Source organism: Cryptomeria japonica, chromosome 8 (assembly GCF_030272615.1).
Source record: "Cryptomeria japonica chromosome 8, Sugi_1.0, whole genome shotgun sequence".
NCBI lineage: Eukaryota > Viridiplantae > Streptophyta > Pinopsida > Cupressales > Cupressaceae > Cryptomeria > Cryptomeria japonica.
Genome location: NC_081412.1, coordinates 50,748,384 through 50,775,551, shown reverse-complemented (window position 1 = coordinate 50,775,551; position 27,168 = coordinate 50,748,384). Strand labels below are relative to the sequence as shown.

Sequence of the window (27,168 nt, the reverse complement as noted above, 5' to 3'; positions counted from 1 at the left end):
GAGAGGGTCCCATATTAAGCAGTAATATGCAGTTGATATGATTAATCAATTAAACAATCTCATATAGATTATAAGTTCCATTGTAGAGTTATATCAGTTTACTGTTAGTGTCATCATATTTATCACAGCTTTAATTATCAATGTTAGCTTAGATTACTGTGTTATATCAGACTCTGTAATAATCTTTAGATTACACTTATTATCAGCTTTTTAATAAACTAGATTCATTCCATTATATTATATTACCATATTTTAATGTTGACAGCATTATAGGGTTCATCTTCATCACACTCGTATTCCTCATTATGACATTATATTTTATTATGTTCATTAACTGATTTAAGTATTAAATTATATTTACTGATCATTTAGCAGATGATCGATTGCATTATTGAACCATATTTACTGTGAATGATCACTAACCAAATGATTGTTTGCATTATCAGATTGTAGTAATTATGTCATTGTGTTCATATATTGTAAAACTAGGGTAATGCAGAGTTTGTACCTTTGCTTAGTGTCATGTGGGTGGGTCTGATGGAGCAGCTTCTTTGTCGATCCTTTTTTCTTTTTTCCTTCCTGTCTTGCTGGCAGTCTGAATGGTCTTCCTCTATCTTTTATATATGAAATTAAGTATGACACTGTTGTGACGTATTCACACATCGCCCCATTGCAAATGGGGACCCCTACTTTTTTTGCTTTCTGGGGTTTGCTTTCTAGGTTCTTAGGGTTTGTCTGTTAGCCTTTGCATGTTGAGTGTTGCCAGAGGGATCACTAGGATGGCAGGCTCTGTTTGAGCCAGGGTGAGTCCACCAGGCCCCAGAATTAGGGTTTCTTTGAGAGTCTTCCTTAGGGCCTGGTTTTGCTCTTGTTGCTAATTGTGTCTTGCTTGGTGAGTGAGTATCATCTTTGAAGGTCTGAGCTAGGTCAAGTTGGTGAGTGATGAAGTCTGGAATGTCATCGTGATCTTCAAATGCCCTGAAATTTGGCTAAGTCTGGAATGTCTTCCTGATCCTGAAATTTGACTAAGTCTGGAAAACTGAAGAATCCTCCAAAAACTAGATTTTGCATTATAACTCCTGGAGGTCCGAAACCACTCTCAAACATCCTTACAGTATATATGGAATATAACTTAAAGTATAAGTCTACTTATACTTAAATGTTATATTCCATACATGAATCCTGACGGAGAGACCAAAATGTAGAATTTCGCTCCTGACCCTTCCAAAGGGTCCAGAGTGAAAATTCACCAAGGACTCAGGATCTCGCCTAAGTCAAAGAGTGGTCGAGCAAATTTGCAAGGATATGGAAGGAAATAGATCTAGGATCAAGTCTAAGACAAAGTCAAGTCAATTTGAAGGTGAATTGAGCCTAGAATAGGAATTTCGCTCCTGACCCTTCCAAAGGGTCCAAAGCGAATTCCTCTACAAGACACTCCACCTTGACCCAAACTATGAGCTAACCCATTCCTAGCCTTGAATGAAGGTAAAAGAACTTGTTTGAATGAAGAAATGCGAAAAAATGAAGTCAGGATCATAGCCTAAGGTGAATTTCACTCCTGACCCTTCCAAAGGGTCCAAAGCGAAATTCATATAAAACCTTATTTTCTTTCACAAAGTCTCGAAATGGATGCCAAGGTGAGCTTGATAGAGATCAAAGGAGGCCTAAAAAGTTATGTCCAAGCCAAGGAAAGGAGAAGGGAATCAAGAAATGAGCCTAAAATGAGAATTTCGCTCCTGACCCTTCCAAAGGGTCCAGAGCGAAATTCATATTTCTTTTATTTTGCTCTTTAGCATGACCAAATTTGTAACTTCTAAGACATGGTTTGGAGGCCTTGGACACATGTGTGCCTTGAAGAGGAGGTTTAAGGCTTTGAAATGATGAAAATCAACCTGGGAGGAGAATTTCGCTCCTGACCCTTCCAAAGGGTCCAGAGTGAAATCCTCCATTTAGCCTTCTTTTTGGCCTTAAGACCTAGTTTAACCTTGCCTGGTGCTAGTTGGATGGAGGATTGTCTTTATTGTGATGGGGGGAAGTTGATTTGATCAAGTTTGAAAGGGAATGAGATGAAAGAAAGTGAGAAACTAGCCAAGAGTGAGGATTTCGCTCCTGACCCTTCCAAAAGGTCCAGAGCGAAAATCCTTATGCAACTCAATTTCTTCTTTGTCCAAACCAATTTCCTAGTTTCTAAGGCATGTTTGGAGGTGTTTTTGAATGTTCTAGCGTTAGGGAGTGACTAAAGGTGGAAAAGATGAAGGATTCTGGCCTAACAGGTGAATTTCGCTTCTAACCCTTCCAAAGGGTCCAGAGCGAAATTCTTGAAAGCACTCATTTTTCCCTTAGCCAAAGTCAGGATCTTGGTGGAGATGCAAGAAGAATGATCTATGTTTGCCTCCCAAAGAGGATTGGAGTTGGAGAAATGAAAAATCAAGCCTAAAACATGATTTTCACTCCTAACCCTTCCAAAGGGTCCAGAGCGAAAATCTTCATGGACCTCATTGTCTTCCTTGTTAGGCCAAGTTCTTAGTGTCCAAGGCATGTTGGGGGAAGGATAGACATATTCTTGCCTTGAGGAATGATGGAAAGTAATAAAAGATGAAATATCAAGCCTAGAATGAGATTTTCGCTCCTGAGCCTTCCAAAGGGTCCAGAGCGAATTTTCTCAAAACCTCTCTTTTCTCTCAACTTTGTGCTAGATCAAGTGTGGGCTAAGGTAAATTCAAGAAGGAGATGTCCCTAAGAATGACTTTGAGTTGCTAGTGATCCAGGAATTTGAAGGAATTGAGCAAATCATGAATTTCGCTCCTGACCCTTCCAAAGGGTCCATAGTGAAATTCTTCAAATCCACCATTTTCTCCTTGGATCAAATCAAACTTTTGGTTTTTATGGTGTGGATGGGAGTGAGAAGGTGTGTCCTTGCCTTTTGAAGTTGATTGAGGTTGAGAGGATGGAGAAATAAGCTCAAAACAAGATTTTCGCTCCTGACCCTTCCAAAGGGTCCAGAGCGAAAACCCTAGAATCCATCTTATCCTTCAAATTTTGTGCTAAGTCAGGACTAGATCAAGGTAAGAAAAGCCCTTTGGATTGCCTTTGAATGATTTTTGATCACCAAAAATGCAAGTTTTGATCTAAAACATGAATTTCGCTCCTGACCCTTCCAAAGGGTCTAGAGCGAAATTCTGGATAGGTCCTGTCCCTGGCTAGGATTTTGAGCGAATTTTCCTTTTCAAGCCTTTTTAGGATCAAGTAAATGTTGCCAGGTTGAGAAATGGATTCAAATGAAGGATTCTAGAGGAAACAAAGTGAAAAGAATGGAGCTAGGTAGGAGAAGAGAAGCAAAACATGAATTTCGCTCTTGACCCTTCCAAAGGGTCCAGAGCGAAATTCTTCAAACTACCTATTTCCTCCTTGTGTCAAGTCAGGACTTCGAGTCCTAAGCGGTGGTTGAGGTTGAAATGATGTTACTTTGCCCTGCAAGATGAATTGAAGTGAAGGAGATGAAGAATTGAGACCTAAAACTTGAAATTCGCTCCTGACCCTTCCAAAGGGTCAAGAGCGAAATTCCTCAAAACACCTATTTTCTCCTTATGTGAAGCCAAAACTTTGATTCCTATGGCATGGTCGAAGGTGGAGTGAGATATTCTTGCCTTGTAAGGTGAATTGGAATGAAGAAAATGAAGGATCAAATCTAAAACTTGAATTTCGCTCCTGACCCTTCCAAAGGGTCCAGAGCGAAATTCCCAAAATCACCTAGTTTGCCCATGATGAAGGTCAAGGTATGAATTCCTAAGCCTTGGTGGAGAGAACATGTGCTTGTCTTGGGAGGCATTTTGAAAGTGGAGAATGATGGAATTTGAGCTTAGTCAAGAATTTCACTCCTGACCCTTCCAGAGGGTCCATGGCGAAATCTTTTGAAACTCCTATTTTTCACCTTGTTTGGGCTAGGTGAAGAGCTAGTTGTGAGATAATGTTGAAAAGAGGTCTAAATTGGGCAAAATAGCAAAATTCGCTCCTGACCCTTCCAAAGGGTCCAGGGCGAAATTCTTATAGGGCCTGTCCCTGGGAAGGATTTTGAGTGAACTTTCTGGAAGGGTCCAGGGCGAAATTCTTATAGGGCCTGTCCCTGGGAAGGATTTTGAGCGAACTTTCTTTTAAAGTCTTCTTGTTGATGATTTAATGTGGAAAATGCTTTGTTTAAATGAATATATTGTGTGTCCTTAATCATCTTATGGTTCGCTTTGCAAATGAAAGAAGACCAGGCCAGGGCAAGGATGACCTCTTCTAGTCCAGCATTTCAAGGAAAGGTACACCATCCATCCTGCACATCAAAATCAAACAAGGTCAGTGCAAGGGTCCGTTGAAGAAGCAAATAGTTTCAGAAGAGTTAATTAAAGCTAGCTTCTCAGCATCATCAAATTCAACATCAACCAAGTTACAAGTGTCAGACAAGGTGGCATCCCAGTCATCACTCCTCCAGTCGGATTGGTCCAGCTCAGCGTGTCCAGATTCAATGTACCTGACTCATCGGGGATGACGCAAACTTCGATGTACCTACCCCAGTTATCCATTGGTCGAATATTCCAGAGAAGACATGTGTCCAAATAATGTAATTATTTCATTGGCTAGAATTGAGTGTGTTGTAACAAACCCTAATTAGGGTTTTCATTGTAAAATCTGAGCCATTGATCTGAGCCATTGAATTGTATTGAGAGCACTATATAAGCCCTGGCTCCTCATTTGTAAAGGTTAATAGTTAGTTCATAGAGGTTAGAATAGCTAAGGATCAATAGTGAATAAGAATAGAAATTAGAGTAAAGTAGAAAGATAAGGCAAGAAATTGTTGCCTTGATTGTAAATGAACCCCCTTTTCATTGAAGATATGGTGAAATGTGTCGTTTCTTTGCAATACGCATGGTCTCTTGTTGAATCTTCATTGTAGATGATAAATGATTAGATTGAATGAAAGAATTTATTGAATGTACTCGCGTGGAATCTACCTAGTCCAAACCACTAGCCTTTTGCTGACTGTAAGAGCGCCTTGCGTGGTCAACTGGCATAGAACGAGCTTAATCCTGAGTCATAACCTCTGTTGTTCACGCATTATCTTGAATGGTGATCAGTATCTAATGGTGTACGATTTGGATATATTTGAAGCATCCCTTAGAAGATCGCACTGAGTTGGTGTTGAATTGTTCAACTTGATGGTGAGACCTAGCCCAATAGGACTCCACCTAGTCATTCATCCATCTTCTCGCATTCTAGGTAGTAGAGTAGACGTCCCGAACCCTGTATCTTTTGCCATTTGTTTGTCTTCCAGTTAGTAAATAGGAATTGTGATTCCAGCAAATCAGACGTTCAGGTCATTGAGTGTAAGTCCCCTTGTGATTCCAGCAAAATCACATCATACCACGAAGAGCTTATCCACACTTAGAGATCCTACATAACAGAACCTTGAAGCTTCTCCGACTGATCCTTCGACGAGATCTTCAGCAGTTGGAAACTTTATTCAAGAGAGGATAATACCTCTGGGTATTTTATTCTGTGTTTGGTCGTGTACAAAAGACACATCAACAGACACCAAGAACAAAGATACTACTGCCTGTAACTTAATAACCCTTCTGATCTGATCCAATCCATGGTGATGTTGCTGGATGCTTTGATTCCTTTCCTTTATATCTCTCAATGTGAGGGAGAGGTCACACCTCTTCATCATGCATGCCCTTTGGCAAGAGACGCACCCTTTCACCATTAGCACCTTTTGAAAGAGTGCAACTCTTCATTATTTCTGCCCTTTGAAAGGGACATAACCTTTCATAATCAGGTCTGCACTTCTTATTTAAATCAGATTAGCACTTCTCATTTCCAAATTATCCACCTCTCAAATAAGGTTCTCTTCTCCCTTTTATATCTTATCGTTGAGGGAGTCACAACTTTTCCTTCCATGCCTTTTGATCATTCATTAACTTAATTAAATTTTAATTAATTATATTTAATTATATTCTTTTATATTGTAATTTAATTTTTAATATTTAAATTTATTTATTATTATGTATTATTAAATTATATTTGAAAGTGGGGACATTACACCTACACCAATAAAATCTTGCATGGTTTGGCAAGTTTCTAGAGAAATTTCATTAGAAATTTCAATAATATTTGTACATTGCTAACTGAAGCAATGAGGGAAGATAAAAAGGAGTTCAAGTGGGCAGTAGAAGCAAATGGGAGATTTGAGTTACAGAGCCAAGGAAATCCACACATCATCAAATCGGCATTCTACTCAGAAAGAAAGATCTACATCACAGACACAGGGACACCCCCAAGTCATGACAGGGACAGAACGAAACTACCACACTTTGATTTCTCAATAAACAAACTGTTGTAACCCCCATAAGCATGTTCAGAAGCAAGTTGCTGCATATCTGTACCAATTTACACTAAACTGCTATTTGTGAGTCTCAATACAGAGTTATTTTTTAATGTTCTACTGCACACTGGCCTAAGTTGTTGTAAAGTTGAGCTTAGCTACTTAATTCCTAGAAATTAATGCTTTTCTCTGTTGAAATTTTTTATTTTATCTGGAAGGCTCATGGAAAATAAAAAAAAGCAGTACAAAGAAACTTTTCATTGGATTTTGCCAAGTCAGAAAGTAATTTTCAGCACCTATAGTTTCTTGTTCTAGTGTACGCTGTCAAGTGTCAAGTAATCTCCACAATACCACAAGAAGAAATCTAGTGTATAGTGCTTTGTTACCCTGCACCAAATGATGCTTGGATAATTACAAGATATATGTTATTGTGATTAATTTGTTTCATGGTTGAATTTTACTTTGTTGCCAGACTTGTGATCATAATGCCGTGCCTCGTGAATTGAAAAATCAATTACTGGAAAGATATCCTGCTGCTAAAGAGGCATTTCTTAAGACTGGAGGTTATTTTCCATTTCTATCACGGCCAGATGAGGTTAACCTTCACTTGCAGGTATGTAAGGCATGTTACAATTCATATAGAGATTGAACCTAGTTTGTGCATTTTACAATATAAATATTGGTTATGCTAAAAAGGTATGAGAAACTAGTAGGTTCAATAAAAATAAAATGTAGAATATTTTGAAAAGTGAGGCTAATACAAAACTGAATTTGATGCCTTGAAAGCTTTATGCTTGATTGAAAACTTTAAATTGTCAATTGTTCATAATTTGATACCAAACTGGTTTGGATGTGTAGCTACACTTGCGACGGGTAGGAGTGGAAGGACGACCTGATTTAGTAAAAGGTCCAACACGGAGGGACAGTACTGGAAACCCAGCGAAGGAAAATGATACATCTGAGGATACTGGTGATTCATCCAAAAACAGTGAAAGTGCTTTCAGGCAAGTTGAAGATGGATCACTTTCAAGTGAAAGTGCAGGTTCTGCTGATGCTGTGGTTGAACATCTTGAATGCTGCACAAATGAATCTGTTGACGGTGAAACGATGTCAATGGCTGTGCATTTAGCAGAAAATTATGTAAGGCACATTTATGCTACTTTGCTAAGTGGATTAGCCATGGCTCTAGGTAAATATATAATGATTGCCACTCTACTGATGGAAGTCATATCTCATGGTTGTTCATTCGCTTCCTGCTGCTCCTCATCTTGTGTTGAATTCTATGGTCTTGGAACCAAGACATCTCAATTTGTAAAATGTGTTGTTTTACAATGCCTGTGAGTAAAATGTATATAACCTGTTCCAGGACAACATGCATTATTTATGCCCTTTTGACTCTCCTAGAACACAATCCAGCATGTATACATATTTATTTTGTAATAGTGTAAATTGTCTCATTATGATCATGTATATTTGAAGAGTGACGTTCACAATTTTGTTTTTATTTGGTTCATTCTCTGAATCTCTACAGATCAGCCAACTCATAAACTGCATACAACATAGGATGATACTAAAAAGCATGAGAGAAACTCCCTTTTGAGAATCAGGAAACTAACTCATGTCCTTAAGGGTCCAAGCGTGCATCTTTTGGTACAAACGGATTGCTAGCATCATTATTGTTGGGATAACTATATTACATATTATAGAATACGTAAATATTCATCCTTTCAGATAATGATCCTTCATAATATCTAAAACCTGCATTGCTCAATTTTTCGTATGATTTGCTTAGAAGAATGCAAGAATAAAGAGAGTTTGGTCGTTATTGATGTGTGTGTTCTAACTTCTAACTATTAGTGGACTTATCTCCAGTGACATAATAGTCGAGAGGCAGAATTGATATATCTCATTGGGCTATTGGCGTAAGTCTGACGCAGGGTAGAATCTTGTTTGTGAACAATGGCACACGTTTTTTTCAGATGGTGAATATGCTTGAACAGATAGTTTCTATTCAATGTGATGAATTATAGCCTGTAAATTGCGGTATTTGTGTGCAAACTATGGGTTTTTGCTTCCGCAAGCTTGTAGCTTGTCTGACCTGAACACCCGGTATTAAGTAAAAATATAGAATTATTTATATGTTTTACCGAATCGCACAATTACTTAGAATCAATGAAACCAACGCGGATTCAAAATACACATATTCATGATACCATGTATAATCCTTTGCGCATAACTTAGAGGAGGCATCAAATGGGACCAAATTTTAACATCTTCCATTATCATAGGAAAAAATGAAGAATACAAAACATGGTTCTTTTTCTTCTGCTAAAAGATACTATAATAATCTGTCCTTTTCTACAGATTTTATTGTTGCTAATACTTTACACTAAAGCACAATTGATGTTCTAATGCTTAGTTCGTTTTGTTTCCTACTCTGTATTGAAGATCACGTAAGGCTTAACAGAGTTGCAAATGTTGCCTCTAAATTTTTAATTGCCCGCGCTTCTGTTGGTATACATCTTCACTGAATTCTGTGAGGGATTCAATGCTTGTCCAGGTCACCTTTTTCTGTACTACTTAAGGTTGCAGGATTTGGTATCTTGTCTACAGGAGCAGATTACGAACCTTGAAATGGGCTGCACAAGAAGATTTTGGCTTTAAATAAGCTTATACAATACATCAAAAAATTGGAAGTGCCTCACCAAAAACCTTGGTTGGTGTGTTGACCTGAATTTATTTTTACAAGTGAATTGATATTCGTGGGTCACAAAAAAAAAATTCTGTTGGGGTGAATCATTTTATTCCTAACGGGTTAGATGATGGGACACAGTTATTGTCAACGAAAAAGAATACAAGTGAGAGATAGGGACCTGATAATTTCAAATTTTAAAAAAATTGCGAGTTCTCCCAGCTGAAAAAAAAATTGATACAATGTATGTCGAAGAACAAATTATATCAAAGCAAAAACAGTAGGGAACCAGTGATATGTCATCTATTCTTGGATTCAAGCTTGTGTGTAGGAGGTTGGTATTTTTAGTTTCCGTAGTACTAAGTGTATGTATAAACTGTCCTATAATATATGATATGACCATCATTACGATCATTTTGTTACCTTGTGTTTAATATTTTGGATAGTGTTGTCCTTTTAATAGGGTTTTGGCAGGTTTAAGTCTTTTTTATTTATTTATCTGATAATAGACAATTGAATATTTCTTTTTTATTAACCAATATTCATATTGAATATTTAATCAATCATTTCCATTTTGTTCTTTCAACATATAGGTGAATTATTTCCATAAAATGGAGCATTACAAGGCATCTTAATTGAGACCATTATGATGTTAAGAAATCTACTAACTAGCCATTGCATCAAAGGAGGTACAATGGTTAAGCTAATAGAAAAATATCCTTGAATAATATTAGAGGATATAAAATTTACTAATTTTTTTTTATTAATATAAATGAATTGATTTTGAAATGTAAAAAATTAAACATGAATGAATCCAAATTAATTTAAAACTAAGTTGTACAAAATGTTTTTATAATATAAAATATTTTTATAATTATGAAAACGATTAACTTAAGAAATTGATTACATTTAATATGTTTGTTGTTGTTGATTGACGAGATATTAGGCTATAGTAAAATATCCTTTAATATTATTAGGGGATACAAAAATTGAAGAAAGTAAAAATTTATTTTATTAATAATAAATATTGTACAATATAAATGAATTGATTTTGAAATGTAAAATATTAAACATGAACGGATGCAAATTAATTTAAAACTCTAGGTTGTACAAAATGTTTTTATAATATAAAATGTTCTAATAATCTATGAAAATGATCAATTTAAGAAATTGAATATAAAATGTTCTAACAATCTACGAAAATGATTAATTTAAGAAATTGAATACATTGAATACATTTGTTGTTGATTGATGAGATATCTTCTTTACAACTATCACAGTTCAAAAAAACATATAAAATCTTATATTATTGACCTCAACAATATGTAGACTCCATCATCCTTTCTCTTGCCCTCCAAAATATTTTTGGGTTTTTCAATTTTAAGATGTTGAACAAATGCTTCACTATAATCCAAAATGGTGTTGTCATAAACTTTGATGTATACATATCATCTTTAAATAGCAATGAGGCCAAAAAAAAGTAAAATTAAAATGATTAATTTTGTTGTATTGTATTTAAAACACTCATATTACACCCATGTGTCTAAGCATGTGTAGGATTTTGTCATTAGTATTTGGCAAATGTTAGGTCAAATTATTAGTAGTAATCGAACAATGTAAAAAATGTGCAAAATTGTTGTTGCAGGAGCTCACAAAAGCACGTATTAAGATTTATTAGGGGATCTGATACTGTGTTTAAGTTGTTTTAAAATAATTAATGTAGGCGGTGCTCTCTCCTTGAGGGTGGATCAATAGCCTAATCCCATAATTCCTTTCGCTTTAGATTACGCAATTGGTGGTAAGCTTTAAAAAAAATTATCTAGCATGTGATTTTCCTTGTGGCATAAAACACTCATAAGCAATTCAAATGTGAGAAATTTCCGGTGGGGTTTCTCACCTAAAAAATATTATTAACTATTAATTATCTTTCTTTAAATGTTCTTGTTGACTTGGTGGTCAGCACCTCCTTGGGGACTTGTGGCATGGTTTAACTACCTCTCGTGAGTCAAGTTAAATCTAATGCTTGTATTGGATGTTGATAATTCGAACTTTTGACACAACGACAAATTATTCCAACAGTTCTTTGTGTCTAATTATCTTCCTTTTAATGTAGTTTATAGTGTTCTAATCAATTCTTTATCTTAATAATTAGCTTATGCTTCTTTTTTAGTGAATACATATGATTTCTAAGGTGTGACATGTTTTAGGTTATTTTGTGGCATTATACATTATATATTATCTTCATACAATTTTTGTATATTATTGATAGTCTACAAATATAACTCAAATAAGTATTTGTCAACTACTACTAACATTTAGAAGTTCATACAAAAATTTAAATAGTAGAAGACTAAAAGTCACAACTTAACATTTTACTTTAGCCTATTTTGAGGATTTGAACTTCGGTTTCTATAATAAAAACCTAGTTCTTTAACGATTTCATTTTTAACAATTTAAAAACATTCACCCATTTTTTTTTATAGTAGTAATATCTTTGAAAATATCTTGCAACCTTGCATGGGTTTATCATTATTTGTTTAAAGGACCATACAATCCCATTAAATTATGATTTTTTGAGTGCCATGGTTTTTTCGAGGATTTTAAACTTGCCCTAGAATGTTTATAGGATTTTAAAATACTAAGGATTTTAGAGGATTTTGTGTCTTCCTTATGGTATTACCTAGGAGGTTTTGGAGCAATGCACTAGAAAAGCAAAAAATGTAGATGCAATGAAGACATTAATTTTAGGAAGTGGGAACCAAGTATGGATCTTAATAATGTTGGCATTGAAAAATAATTTGTGTGGGTCAAACTCCTAGGCATACTACACTGCAGTATATGAATGAGGAAGTGTGGATTGTCATTGATTTCTTTTTGGGAGATCTCATAATGATTGATGAGTGACTAGATCTAGGAAGTGCTCCCTCTTTACTAAATTGGGTGTCAATATTGCTATTGACAAACACATTACCTCAATCGCTTTCTCTTTAAAGCTTGGTGGTTGAGTCCAAACAATTGAGTATGAGGGGTCCTTTATGACGTGTCTCAATTACCACAAGTAAGGCCATGCTTATATTATGTATGGTGCTTCAAGTATTAACCCCACATATTATAAGGAGCTACAGGTTCCTTCTACTCTCTAAAGAGCTTGGCCTCCCCTTGGACAAGATTGGTGGTGTGGGTTGTCCCTTAGTGGACAATTCAAACAGTGACACCTCATAGATGATGAAAAGAAAAGTTCTAGATTTGGTTGCAACTTATGATTCTCCTCTTGATTGTTCACCCTTCGACAAGGAAAATTGATCTCCTATGGTTTTGGTTGACCCTCCTACCAAATTATTTAGGCCTAATTTGGATAAGCATTGTGATGTTAGTTCAAAAAAAAGTTTTCTAATGTATTTTGGATTCAAACCACATTAAATAGTGTGTGTTTTTTTTGTTGCATATAGTTAGTTGTTTTGTTCTCCCCCTACGTGTTCATTTTTTAGTGTTAAATCTTAGTGTTCCTTGCTTTTGTTTGTCAGTAGTTAATTTCTTTAGCTCTTTGTAAAGGTTTTGTTCTCTTCAGTTCATATTTTTAAGCAAAATCTTTTATCTTAATAAAATAAAGACGTTGATTTCATTTATATCAAGAACATTTCTATGTGTTTATCCAATCCATGTTGACCTTAACACCATTTCAACATTGACACCAATTCGACACTAGTGCTAAATATGACACTAACTTTATGTTAATGAACTAAAATTAACTACTACTTTGTCAAAAAATTGTTGGAAGATTGAACTCAACTTCCTCCAACATTATTTGAATAGTAGTTTCATGTTGCACTCAACTTTTATGGATGAAGCTAAATTTGAAGAAGATGAAGGTAGAGTTTTTTGAGCCCATTTCATTTTTTTGTGACAATAAAAGTGTAATAAATATTTCAAAAGAATCTGGTAATGCATTCAAGGACGAAACATATTGCAATCAAGTATCATTTTCTAAGAGAGAAGGTTGTAAACAAAGAGGTGAAGTTGGAGGACTAAGGAACAAATTACAAACATATTCACAAAGCCCCTTCCTAAGGAAACTTTTGAGTATCTCTAAAATAAGTTGGGAGTAGCTGCTCCCTCCTCTTGAATCAAGAGGAAGTACATGTAAAGGGGGAGTTTTGACTCCCTACCACAAGTATACTTTGTGGTCTTGCAAAGTATTTTAGAACATAGCTAGGTAGAAATAGAGACATCAGATGAGTTGATGAGTGGACTCAGGGGGAGTTTGTCCAAGAGAAGGGAATATAAAATATTTAGTAACAGTTGTCTTGTGCCATTTATGTCAAAGGGGGAGAATGAAACTCAAAATTATTCAAATGCTCAAGAGCTTCAATTGTTGTATCATATAAGGGAGTTTTGAAAATTATTTATTAGTGTTGGTGTGCTAACTACATTTTTTTGCCATTAGTAACAAAGGGGGGGATTATTGAACATAAGTTACCATTGATGTCAAATAAGTGTGAAGGAAGTGACAATGGTGTTATTAGATTGAGAGGAGCTCATTGTCAGGTCAAATAAACATGTAATTGAATAGATAAAACTATCTTAATATTTATATTTTGAACATTTGAATTCTAAAAGTATAGTGTCAATTTGTAAGAATAATTGATGTATGAGTGTAAGGTCCTCTTTCATTCATTTTTGGTGTTGAAGGTGATCTAAAAGTGTCATCCAAAAGTTTTTGAGGTTTGTTTCTCTGACTGTATTTATATTGATAGATTGTTATGCTCCACATTCTACATAACTTAAGCTTTTTGATCTACAATTTGGAAGAAGAGTATGTCTATGCTTATTCTATTAGATTTCAGAGTTTTCAAGCTTTATCTTTTGTGGTCAAAAACTTTGGAGTGACATAGTAGTCATCATGCTATTGAATCAAGTGGGTTGTTCCAATTTGATATGCCAAGGTTTGTAATGTGTTCTCACTAGATGTAGCATATGGGTGACTTTTGGGACTAGATAAGGCTACATTGGGAACCACATAGTGTGTTCTTTCTTCTAGAATAGCGTGTCGGCTATTGTACCTAGCCTATTACACATTTGGTTAAGGGTTATCTTTGTGATTGACATGTGGATGCAATAATCTTATTTTAGTCCAACATGTGAATGTAATTGTAATTGTAATAAATATATATGGTGATCTAGAAATTTTCCCAGAAGGTGGGAAATCTATGTAATATGGGCTTTAGTTTAATTATCTGATATGTGTTTGATGCATGAATTTGAGGGTGATGCTATGTGAGTGGCATTCCAATCATTGTGTGGTTTCATCAAAAGGTCATATGAAATGTGGGAGTCTTTTGAAGGTTGACTAGATCAAGTGTAAGTTGGGTATTTAGTTTGAAGGTCCACAATTTATAGCTTTGTATTATGTTGGGATTGGTGTCTCGCCAGTTGAGTTGATGGGAGCAGATATTAGAGTAGGGGATTGATGTTGCTTGTAAGTTGGTGCATGCAAATGTAATAGGGGATTGGTGTCTCTTGTAGGTTGGTGGCTACTCTATAACAAGTAAGTGATTCATTATTTTTGTGAGGCTAGATTTTGGCAATAGATCCAAGCAACTATTCTCACTGTGGTTTTTCCCTTCTTGGTTTCCATGTAAATCTAGTGTTCATATGTGTGAATGTGTGTTGATGTTCTTTATTTGATATGGTGCTAGTAGATGATTGTTATTATTAATTTGGATGGGATATTTGGATAAGTTATTAATTGTAATTATTGATGTTTAATCAAGTTAAAAAATTGGTTAATGATGATTCACCTGGCCTCTCAATATATTGTGTATCCTTCATTTGATATTTACACAAATATTTGTGTTATAAAAAAAAATTACTTAAAAATATTTGATTAGTGTGAATAAAAAAATCAATAATAAAATGTGTAATTAGAATTTATGAAAAAATATTCATGCACTAGAAATATCATTCTTCATGACAAGTGATAAAAGGTTTATTTTTATCTTATTTATAATAAAAGTGATGTGTTATGGAAGAAATGTTATTCGCGAATATTAAAAATATTATAAAGTATTAAAAATAAATTATGAAGAAAAAAAACCTAAATATGACAATTTAATTTTTTTTTAGAAAATATATTTAGAATTTAAACAAAAAATTTACAAAGTCACTAGTTCACATCATCTTCAAATTCTAATTGGTTGCTTGCTATAATTGATATAAAATGAAAATTTAGTTTGAAATATTGATTTCAATCTCTTATTTAAAAGCTAAAGTGATACATATTATTGTGGAATCACCATTTTTCTTTCTTCTTGATACATAAGAGATCCAGAGAGTTGATGAAACTCAAAAGTAGTTAAATCTTAACTTTCTTCAATTATTATTAAATGCGTGATTCGAAAAGTTGATGGTTAAAAATTCTCACACTATCAAACCCAAAAACTGCATATAATTTTATTTAAATACTTGTATTTAAACAATAATTTTATAATTTTATTATCCAAACATACTTTAGTTATCAAAACAATAATGTTTGAATATGAAAGAGTATTGTTTGGTGAAGATTCCTTTCACGAGTTGGCCTATAAAATTGCCACGAAGGCCAAGTATTGTTGAAAGATTACATCATTAACACAGGAGCCACCTCAAGCAATAGTAACACACAACAAACTAGTTATCGGTCGGTGACTCTTCACATGATAATTAACTATTTCACGTGCATTTTGTCCTCCCATTGTTTAAATACTGGTACACTTCTCTCTAAAAAGTCGATCCATGTAAGCAGAAAATGGCAAGCCCAAAAGTTTCTTCATTCTTTTCAGCCTTCATTATTAGTACATGTCTGCTTAGAACAGCAAACGCCATACCCAAAAGGTGGTTCCATGCTCATGCTACATTTTATGGAGACAAAAAAGGCTCAGATGGGAGTTTTGGTAAGATAATTACATCACTTTTGTATGTATCTTATTCATCTTATTCATATTTGATTTAGATTAGTTTTGAAATGTTTATTGTTGTGGTAGAAACATTTCATCTGTGAGACTGTCACTAAGGTCGTTCTAACTTCCGCTAGGTTATTAAGCTCACAGGTATTGTGCCTTAGTTAGGTTGTTGAGTTCATAGATCTGAACAAGTGAAGTGTGAGGAATGATGGCCACCCAACAATGGTCTGGTGAGAAGAGATCCCCAATAAGTAGAGATCCTCCATAAATGATCTCTTTGAACTTGAACCAGACTAAAAACCCTAATTTCCCATTTAAAAAACATAATTACTTTTGATTAGATAAATACTTTTGACCAATGTTTTTTTATTATCGTTGTTCAAAAGCTTAACACTGTTTACATTGATTTGAATCGGATGGCATAATGTATATGCAAATTAATGTTGCACTGTATTGTTTGCTGTGATGGTCAAATTGTATTTTCAGGAGGAGCTTGTGGGTACAACAAATATTTTCAACAAGACTATGGAATAGCCAATACAGCTCTAAGCACAGCACTGTTCAAAGGAGGCCTGGCATGCGGAGGTTGCTTTAGGATAAAATGCAATGTGAAACTGGACAGACAGTGGTGTGTAAGGGGCAATCCTTCAATAATAGTCACAGCTACAAACTTTTGTCCTCCCAACAATTCACTTCCCAATAACAATGGAGGATGGTGTAACCCTCCTCTCAGACATTTTGATATGTCACAGCCAGCTTTTAAGTACATTGCCTATTACAAGGCAGGCATTGTCCCAGTCTTATACAAAAGGTTTGTGTAGCTATCTAATGAAGATTTTTCTGATATTATGAAATGAAAATTTATTAATTTTGGTTTAATATGCTTTCTTCTGGACCAGATCGTGTTAATTTTTTTTGTTGGTAATGTTTTAGATCAATTTCTATGATCTATTGTCAAATGCAATTTTCTTTTCTTGTTTATTGTCTGTTCTAATGATAGATCATAAAATTTGATTCGAAATGTTGATAACAAAAAATCTACATGATCTAGTCTTAAAAAAAACATATTCATCATTATAAATTGTGAAAGCTTAATTCATATACACATATGACTGACAAAGCTTCATATACACATATGACTGACATTCCTGGCTGTACCATAATCAGAGTACCATGTAGAAGGAAAGGTGGAATACAGTTTACCATCACTGGTAATCCATATTTCAATCTAATACTTGTAGCCAATGTTGGAGGAGCTGGAGAAGTTTATGGGGTATGGATCAAGGGGTCTAAGACAAGCAAATGGGAGAAGACAAGGAGGAACTGGGGCCAACATTGGGAAACTGATAATAACTACACAGGCCAGAGCTTATCCTTTATAGTCATGACCAGTGATAGGAAATCCGTAGCTTCCTATAATGTGGCTCCCTCCAACTGGCAATATGGTCAGACATATATTGGCAAACAGTTTTGAACTTCATATGTGTATGAATTATAATGTGCTCAACAATGCTTAAAAGCATTGGCTTCGGCTTAACATGAATGCCATGCCATATAATAAATGATTTGAGTTGGATATATTGAAGTTTTATGTCAGATCCAGTTAGTCGATGTTTGAATTTATTTATTGTAGAATGCGTTTTATCTTATTGTATTTTTATTTTCTTTATTTTCTAGGCATAACAACTTCCAACTTACATATAATGAAGCTCCAATTTGCAGCCTGCATCAACCTAAAGGCTCTCAAACTTGGATATCATCCTTCCAAATCAAATGAAAACAAGTGCAAATTATTCTCTCTACGTCGTTGAGTTGTATATAAGTAGATATGTTTGAAAACCACCTAAATTTGACAATGTTTTATTCAGTATTTCAAAAATCTAATATTTCCAATATTTTGGGTATATGGGTAAAAATAAATGTGAGCAATTAGCAAATGTTATAGTATATATAATTACGTAATAAATTATTAATTAAATTTAATATTTAATTTGTAACAAATTTTCATGTGATAAATTTGTGAATAATGTATATTATATTTTTTATTTTAAATTTTGTATATATTTTTTGATGTGATAAGTTATTATAAATTCATGTCAATTTGAGTAGAACAATATTGAAGTTGTTTATTTTCAAATTTTAAATGTATTCTTTATTAAATTGGTTTTGGAATTCAACATCTTATGCTCGTTAATGTCTATTTTAGTTCTTTACCATCTTCAAACATGTTTGTTATCAATAAATAAATCTATTAGTTGATTCAATAGTATATTCATATCACTAAATATTTTATCAAGTTATGTAACTTTAGATATAGCTTCTTGTGTTGCTTTCTATTATGCTTCTATAGATGAAATAATAGAAATCAAGTATTTTTTTCTAATCCAAAAGATATTTCCTAAACCTTATAGAATATATATTGAGACGTTAAATTTTGATTCGAAGTAGCTCTTTCACATTTTACACCTAATTACCTTATCAAAAATAAATTATTATTCTTCACATGCTTGATTCAATAATTTAAAGTGCCATGCACATATCTCAACACCCTTTTAGCAACTTTCTAATGTGAAAACATAGATTTAAATTGTCATTGACTTTGAGAGATACTTCACTACAAAACATAGATTCGTCTAGTGTAGTGTTGGTAAGATAAATGAGAATTCCAACCTATTTTTTGTGGATTGTGTCATTTCTTTTTTATTAACCAAATCTAGAAATTTTGAGACTGTCTCCATAGGTGTTGCTTGAATGCATGCAAATCGAGACAAATAAAATCATATAAAAATGAAATCAATTAATACTCAAATCCTACAAGTGCAAACCTTAAATCAAGTACATTGTGAAGCCTTACTTGTTTTTTAATGTGGGTGCTCAATTCATCAGCATAACTTTGGAATTATTTGGATATCAAACTAACATAATTTTGTTATAAAAATGAATGCTTATAAAATGATGAGAAATTGATTGATCTATGAATTTGTGTGAGAATCAAATTAATGGCTAAGATTCAATCTAGAATCTCAATTTTGATCTATGATTAGGAGACATGTTAAACACGGGACAACTGTGAATTATTTTAATTAAAAATAAAACATATTATTATCTCTTAGCTCAAAATAACTAGGGAGAAAATACATTTGATTGATGAGTTAACTACCTACATGAAGTAGTTAACTGGGTGCATGAAAAAAATAAGAATTATCTATATTCATAGAATAGTTAACTAATCCTATGAATGAGCCTGGGTGGATTCAATTGATGAGCAAGATTGGGAGTAAGTTTGATTGAACTAACTAGACTTGGTAGCCAATTAGGTGAAGTAAAATTTAATAATTTATTAATTGAATTATTAATGTGCATAAGGTGAAAATTAATATTAAATTAATTTATCAATATATAATGGATATATATGGATAATAATTTATTAAATTAATAATAATGGTAGCCTAATTAATTAAATAACTAGGACTTATTTAAGCATGTTGCTAGGTGTTAGGATTCCTAGATGATAAGGTGATAATGTCTAGGTTCTTAGTGATGAATGAACAATAAAATCCTAGGTGATTAATATATGATTGATGACTGGATGAAATAGATGATTACATGATAAGGTGCACTTGATCGGCTAGGATGAAATAATGATGGTGGAGATAACATTATTTAGGTATCTATTTTCCCCTTTTTGAGATAATATTTGAAGTAACATTGTAACAAAGAAAAGGAAAGTAGCTATGAAGAAATGGATGAGATATGAAGATTCAAGCAATGATCATATGATATGAAGAAAGCAATGGTGTTCCCCAATCATATGAAAGAAATGATAAAAGATTTAATGAAGAGATGATGATACCCCCTTGAGAGGGAAGTCATGAAAGATGTAGCATGATTGAGCTCTCAAAAGATGAAATATTAGATGATAAATGATATAAGAATATGAAGAGATGGATACAAGAAAAGTGAAAAAGAGAAAGTGATGAGATAAAAGGAAGATAGTGGATAATTAAAAATGGATAATAGTTATTTAAAATCTTATATTGTCCTAGTATATAGCTCCTAGAGCAACCTTATTTTGAGATAGAATTAATGTTATGCACTAATGTATAAAAAATGAAAAAGGTGGCAATGTATCCAATTCATGGATTGATACTCAAGAAAAAAAACAATAAGATGCCCCAACATTATCAGGGGATTTTTGGCACTTGGAGGGTATGTGTGGACACAACCATTGGACATTAAGAGTAGTTCACATCATATGTACAAGGTGAGTAGTCTTGGTGGGTCTTGTCAAAGAATATCTAACAAACACGACACGCATAAGTCCTAGTATATACCACTCATATCACATCATGATATATAACATGATTATGGTGACCATGAGTAGGCATTGTTTGGGCCAAAATATTTATTAAAATATCAAAATGATAATTTAAAAGAAGAACAAGATCAATTCAATATCAAGGATAAAACATATTAATAATGAATCAAAGATCAAAACATCAAATATTAATGATAAATCACATAACAAAAGATTAAAAAATAAACAAATAATCAATAATTAACTAACATAAAATAATATTACCTCTTTCTAAGGTATCAATTATATGATAAGTGGACGAAGATTCTTCTTAATATGTGGAAGGATATATCTCATGAAGGATCCATCTCATGAACTAGACAAAAATACATATAGGAGACCCCCTTGGTTATATAGCCAAGGTGAGTGAATGAGATAATGACAAGATGGATCCAAAAAAAAAAATTAAAAAGACAATTTTTTCTCTCTCATTATTGTGCTATTCAATAGGCCTCTAGATCTTGGGTGGCTATCTCCATATCCAATTGTTACAATAATTGTATTAAAAAATTTATACATTAATTATATATAGAGTCTCAATCTAATAGCCTCTAGCAATCATCCGATTTCCTCTTACTAACTGGAAACTAGAGTTGTCAAAGATCATATATGCACACCAAAATCATTTAACTTGGATACAAAAAGTAAATTTCACACAAGATTTGGAATATGAAAAAAATGATCAAGGGTTTTAACCCTTCCATTAATAAATGTATTCATACCTTTCCCTTACCAACAATCTTCTTAGGATTATTGTTTCCAAGGAAAACTTATCCTCCAACATAAGTTGTATATGTAGAAAACCAATCCTTGTGAAGATTAATTTGGTAGGTGAGACTAAATTAATAATTCAAGCATCATCACTTATAGTGCTATAAAAATTAAATAAAGCATCATTTTCATTATTATTAGTGGAATTTAAACTATTTTTCTTATTTTTTAATTTTTTCTTCACATATCTCCTTTTGCCATAGTTCCAACACTTTATTCTACTCTTCATTGGGATCTTAAAACATCATTCAAAACTTAGATATATCATTCTTCTTATACCCTTTAGGTATTTTTTTATTGGAACTTCCCCATACATGCAAAACATCTTTTATTCTTTTGTTTTTGGATTTTGTTTTCATCTCTAAAATGAGAGTAGCAATAAGATTTTTTATTTTTTAATCTAAAACACTACCATTGGAAACCATTATATTTTCCCAAATATTAGGTAAAGAGAAAAGTAACAAGATGTAGTTATGTTCATCACAGGGGCTTCACTTAGTGAACCTAGGTTATATCACGTGCGTTCATGACATACTAAAGAATCCCCCTATTTTCAATAAATATTGCCCTAAACTCCTTTTTTTTTCACCCCCTCCCAATACACAGCTCGAATTAAAAGCCCCACTATTTTCACCAAATACTGCATTTTTTCATAGTCTGAATTAAAAAAAAACCTATTTTCACTGATAGACAATATATTGTACCCTCATTTTTGGGATATTAAACCCCCCAATATGAATGCACGTGATATCATATTTCCTATCTAATGAAGCCCCCATGATCTTCCTCTCCCAACTTAACATCTTTGTAACCAAGAAAACTTAAAATAAAAATAAAAATATTAAAATTATCTACAATAGAATTACCATCACTTATTTTTAATTAATATAATTATACTTTGAGATATAATTTAATTGTAAGATACTTGTTGCAAATATGAGTTCTTGTTGTCGTTGAAGTCAAACTTGTTGATTTAGATATGTAACTTGGTGATATTTTTGTTTTAGATGTGAGCTAGAGCAGTGCAGTAATAGTAGCATAGTTCAGTGGTTCTATGGATGTTTGTTGACTAATTACAATCACTTCAGATGGTATATAAATTTTTAAAATAGATTTTCCAGAGCTTTGGAGATGATTTTAGTGGTTTGCAGTTGGATTTATATCGATATGAGCTCAATGAAAAAGTGATAGTGTATAAGATTGTGTTGCATTCCTCTGCCTTCGGGTATTTGGTGATGTAATTTGATGATTTGTATTTGTTGATATAATATGACGTTATGTTGACCATCTGCAAGTTATTTTTTGGTGGTCTAAATTGTATCTTGAGTAAGTTATGTTGGTATGCCTTAACTGCTTTATCATTTGGAGCCAACTTATAATATTTTGGTCCATGTGGTAGCGTGTGGATCCATAGGCATTGATTTGGGATGGACAAGAAGGTATTGGGTAAGTGCACCAAGATGGTGGACAGAAAAGTGGCCACCTACAAAACAAAAAAAAATCATAACCCGTGCATGTTATGGGAATTCAAAAATGTGCTAGGCTAGGCAAATGGAAGTGCCTTTGGCTCCCTTGAAACATAAATCAATGGGCTCATTCAAGTTTGAGCAGATGTGGTTTAGGTGTGTTACTTTTTTACCTTAGCTTTGAATATATGGTGGCAAAATTCTCCTTTTTACCTGGGCTCTAGGATGTTCCAATTTTATTAAATACTACAATGGCTTAAAATACAAATTAAGAAATGGAATACTAAGGGATTTAAGAATATCTTTTCTTCAAAAGGAGAATTATAAATGAAAATCAAAGAGTTAAATGAGCATATTATTCAACATGGTATTAATGATCAATCATACAATCAGCAGATCCAACTCAAACTTCAATTAGAGGAGGTGCTAAAACGAGAAGAGATGTATTGGAAATAGAAATCTAGGGAGTTGTGGCTCTAGGAGGGAGATAGGAATACCAATTCTTTTCACTCATTTGCCAAAATGAGGAAGACAAGTAATTTGATAACCCAAATCAAGAGTGCTTCAAGGGAATTTCTTACAGATAAAGATAAAATTCAAGAGGAAGTAATCTTGTTCTTCTCTTCACTATTTGTAGCTCCATATTTGAGTGATGTTGAAATAGAGTTAAAAGCCCAAGAAGTAGTTCAGCACATCCCCAAATTGGTTTCTAACCAAGATAACTTTGATCTCTTAAGGCCTTTCTTCTTATAAGAAATAAAAAGGTGGTATTCTTAATGCATCCAGATAAGTCTCCGTGTCCAGATGGTTACACTATGTTATCCTTCCAAAAATGTTGGGATTTTTGGGGATTTGATGTATGGAGATTTGTAGAGAAAACTACGAGAAATGAAAATATTCTTAAACAATTTAATAAAACCTTCATTACCCTGATTACTAAGTGTGTATGGTGAAAATGGATAACAATGATAACAATATTGAAAGGCTAAATGAATTCAACCACAAAACCCTAGCCTAACAATCAACAAAGATCCACCATAACATATGAAGATTACCTAAGACAATGCAAATCAAATGAAATCACAAAGATTATACCATCACATGTCCAATAGGGTTTTGATCTCCATTCTTCCTATCTCCATTGATCTTGTTTGATATATTTGCTCTCAGATTTTATATGCACAAGAGCTCAACAAAGAACGAAATGTGGTTGCAAGTAGGATCGTAGTGTAGTCAATTGATCAAGTAGTTAGCTCCTTAGAATGCTTCATTAGGGTTTGATAATGAAGGAAGCATCTCCTTAAATAGAAGACACAATATGAAATGGAGGGATAAGATTGAGAGGTGTAAAAGGAGGTCGGCTAGGATTAGAGGGTAGGTATAAGAAATACCAAAATAATGAAAGAGGTAGGTAGTGTATGAATTAAGAGATGAATGACATGTGTCATGGGTAGAAAAGGCTAATGAATTAATTAAATAAATAAAGATTTATTTAATTAATAGAAGAAGTGGGATGAGAAATAAGGCTAGAAGAGGATAAATGAATTAATTAAATAAATAAGGATTTATTTAATTAATAGAAGAATTAGGCTAGACTGGACAATTTTAGGTGTCTACACTAAGATGCCAAGTGTAATCTCATTTGTAGTAATATGAGTTACAAAATTGTAACAATTTAAGCAATTTTAGTCAGGTTGGCCAAACTAATACCCAATATCATCTCTCAGGTGCAAGGAGGATTCATTTGAAGGAAGGAAACAACTAAAGGGGCATTGATTGCACATGAGATTATCCATTCAGTTTTATCCCATAAGAGTGAGGCTATGATTATAAAATTGGACCTGATGAAGGCATATGACAGAGTAAGTTGGGGCTTTTTATAGCAAATACTATTAAAATTTGGGCTCTCTAAGAAGTGGTGTAGATGGATTATCTCTTGTATTTTGGGTGCCAATTTTTCATTTATTATGAATGGAAGTCCTTCGGGCTTCTTCTCTTCTTCTTAAGGGGTTAGACAAGGAGATCCCCTCTCTCTATTCCTCTCTATAATTATGGTAGAAGCTCTTAGTCGAATGATTTTAGCTCAGCATATAACCAATGCATGGAAGGGTATTATTTTGCCTCAAACTCAAATTGTGGTTACACATATTTTGTTTGCAGATGATACAATGATTTTGGGGGAAGTGTTTCTTAGGGAGACAATAATCATTAAGCAGACCTTGGATAGATATTGTGAGGTGTTAGGGAAAAAGATAAATGTGTCTAAATATAAAGTGTTTTCTCTTAATTGTTCCTCAATGGTAGCTAATCGACTGACAAATTTTCTTGGTTTCAAATAGGATAATCTTCCTTGTAAATATCTTGGTATCACTTATTTTTAGGGTTCAAAAAAGGTTATTTTTGGTCAAAACATTTTATCATCAATTAAAAGTAATATTGCCTCATGGAAAAATACAGGTTGGCTCTCACTAGCAAGCAAAATTTTGATGATTAAATCAATCTTGGCAACTATTCCAAACTATATCATGTTACAAGCTAGGGTTGTTGTTGCACCAGAATATTGACCTGTTAATGCCTGATAAAACCACTAGACTTGTAGAATCCATAGGAGGTTGTTAAACTATGTCGCGAATCCCTGCGAGGGATGTTGGCCCACTGCCAACAACCCCCCTCCTAGTGTCACTCATCGTGGCCTGCATGATTCGAACCTGTGACCAAGCTCTGATACCACTTGTGACAAGCTAGGGTTGTCGTTGCACCAAAAGATCGACCTGTTAATGCCCAATACAACCACTAGACTTATAGAATTCACAAGAGGTTGTTAAACCATGTCGTGAATTCCCGCGAGGGATGCTGGCCCATTGCCAACATATCATGTATGTCCTTCCAATTTCAAAAGGAGTAAAAGAAAAGCTAGAATATAAGCTAAAGGAATTTCTTTGGAAAAGAAATAAAAACGAAAAACGAAAAAATTCATATGTTGGCATGGGACAAATTATGTTCCCCCAAGTCTTGTGGAGGAGCTAGTATCCATAATTTTGAGCATAGAAATATAGCTCTAGGAGATAAGCTTGTGAGGAAGCTCTTCTCTAATAACAAATCAGTGTGGGCATCTATTATAAGAGCTAAATAATTAGATTCAAATGAGATTGAGAGAATTTTTACAGTTCTTTATCCCCCTTTGGGGTCTCATATGTGGAACTTTTTGCTCAAATGTAGAGCACTATTTCTCCCTTATTTAATATGGCTAGTTCATGATGGGAAAACAATATTTTTGGGGAAGACTCATGAACGGATGCCATTCAACAATCCAGAGGTTTCTCCTTTTGGTGGATAGGGGCAGGGCTACAAAAATAAGGTTTATTTGCTTGGCTTGCCCTTAAAGGTGGAATCATAATTAGTGATAGATTAACTTCATTAGGTATTGCCCAACCTTTTAATTGTATCATGTGTAATAAAGTATTAGAGTCAAGGGACCACTTGCTTCTCAATTGCAACTTTGCTCAAGAATGTTGGAAATGGCTTCTTATCAAGCTTTATTAGTCCATCTCCCCTTCATTCAGGCCTACTCTTAGTTTTTGAATCCTAGGCAAGATTATTTGTGGACTCTTTTTTGTGGTCATTTGGAAAGTTGCACCAGCCATACTATGTTGGAACATTTGGCGGGAGAGAAATAGGAGAATATTAAGGAAGGAATTCAATAATTTAGAGTCGATTTTAAATAAGATTGAGATTTTAATCTCCGAAGAGGTGAAGGCATACAATGTCAAGCATAAGAAACTAGATTCTCCTTTTGCCTCTAGTGACATTGACATGTTAAAGGAATAGAAATATTAAAATCTCCCTTTTAAAGGAATTCTTATCAATAATTCAGGTAAGAGAATCAATGAAAAGAAATCATCCTTCTCCTTCCCTTGTAACAGTATTGAATGGGTGATTGCCAATGTTCTCAATGCAAAGTGGTTGCAAGGTAATCAATTTCTATTGCCTTTGGAGGTGACTCCAAGATTTTCTTGTCATTGTGGATCTTTCTTGGCTTGTGGGTGTTTCGAAGTTTCTCATTGGCACTTTTGTCCACCCCTCATTGTTCACATGGGAGGATGTTTTGGCAACTTTGGAGTCTTATAATGTTTCCATAGACTCTCCTTTGATTGGATGTTTTCTTAATAGGAATGAGTTATTGGAAGAGTTGACCTCAAGGTTAATTCTTATTTCTATCAATGGTCTAAAGGCTGATATAGTGGGTTCATTTCATGCCTGGATGCATACATACAAGAATATCATTGGTGAGTCGTTGTTCTCCGCTGCATTATTCAAGTTTGATGGTATTCGTGAGCTTCTTGATCATGCTGAAATTGATCCTCATGGGTACCCATCTTCTTTTCCTCTTCCTTTAGATCTAGCATCTTTTGAGGAATCTTTGAATGGGAAATAATTTCGTAGTATTGCAGTATCTTTTTGGTTTTTTGTAAAGATATGTTTCTCATAGTATGTTTTGGGTTATATATCAATACCTATATGGGGTGTAAAATAGTGGTTTTCTACTCACTATTTATTGAGGGTTGACATATTTCCCC

The 27,168-nt window shown here is 33.8% G+C and overlaps 2 protein-coding genes across 4 annotated transcripts in view; both read left to right on the top strand.

The window, feature by feature from the left end:
• LOC131041733 (uncharacterized) overlaps positions 1-7,833 on the top strand; it is a 166,270-nt gene extending 158,437 nt beyond the window's left edge. For all 3 annotated transcript variants that reach the window (XM_059210823.1, XM_059210822.1, XM_057974924.2), the window contains exons 8-9: positions 6,840-6,980; positions 7,226-7,833. In XM_059210823.1, the coding sequence (XP_059066806.1) occupies positions 6,840-6,980; positions 7,226-7,708 (624 nt within the window). In that variant the 3' untranslated portion in view covers positions 7,709-7,833. The remainder of the gene's footprint in view (positions 1-6,839; positions 6,981-7,225) is intronic.
• Positions 7,834-15,843: 8,010 nt separating this feature from the next.
• On the top strand, positions 15,844-17,545 carry LOC131041748 (expansin-A10). Its single transcript, XM_057974941.2, has 3 exons — positions 15,844-15,988; positions 16,484-16,808; positions 17,165-17,545. The coding sequence occupies exons 1-3, from the start codon at positions 15,844-15,846 to the stop codon at positions 17,469-17,471; spliced, it is 777 nt and encodes a 258-aa protein (XP_057830924.2). The 3' UTR covers positions 17,472-17,545.
• The last annotated feature ends 9,623 nt before the right edge of the window (positions 17,546-27,168 follow it).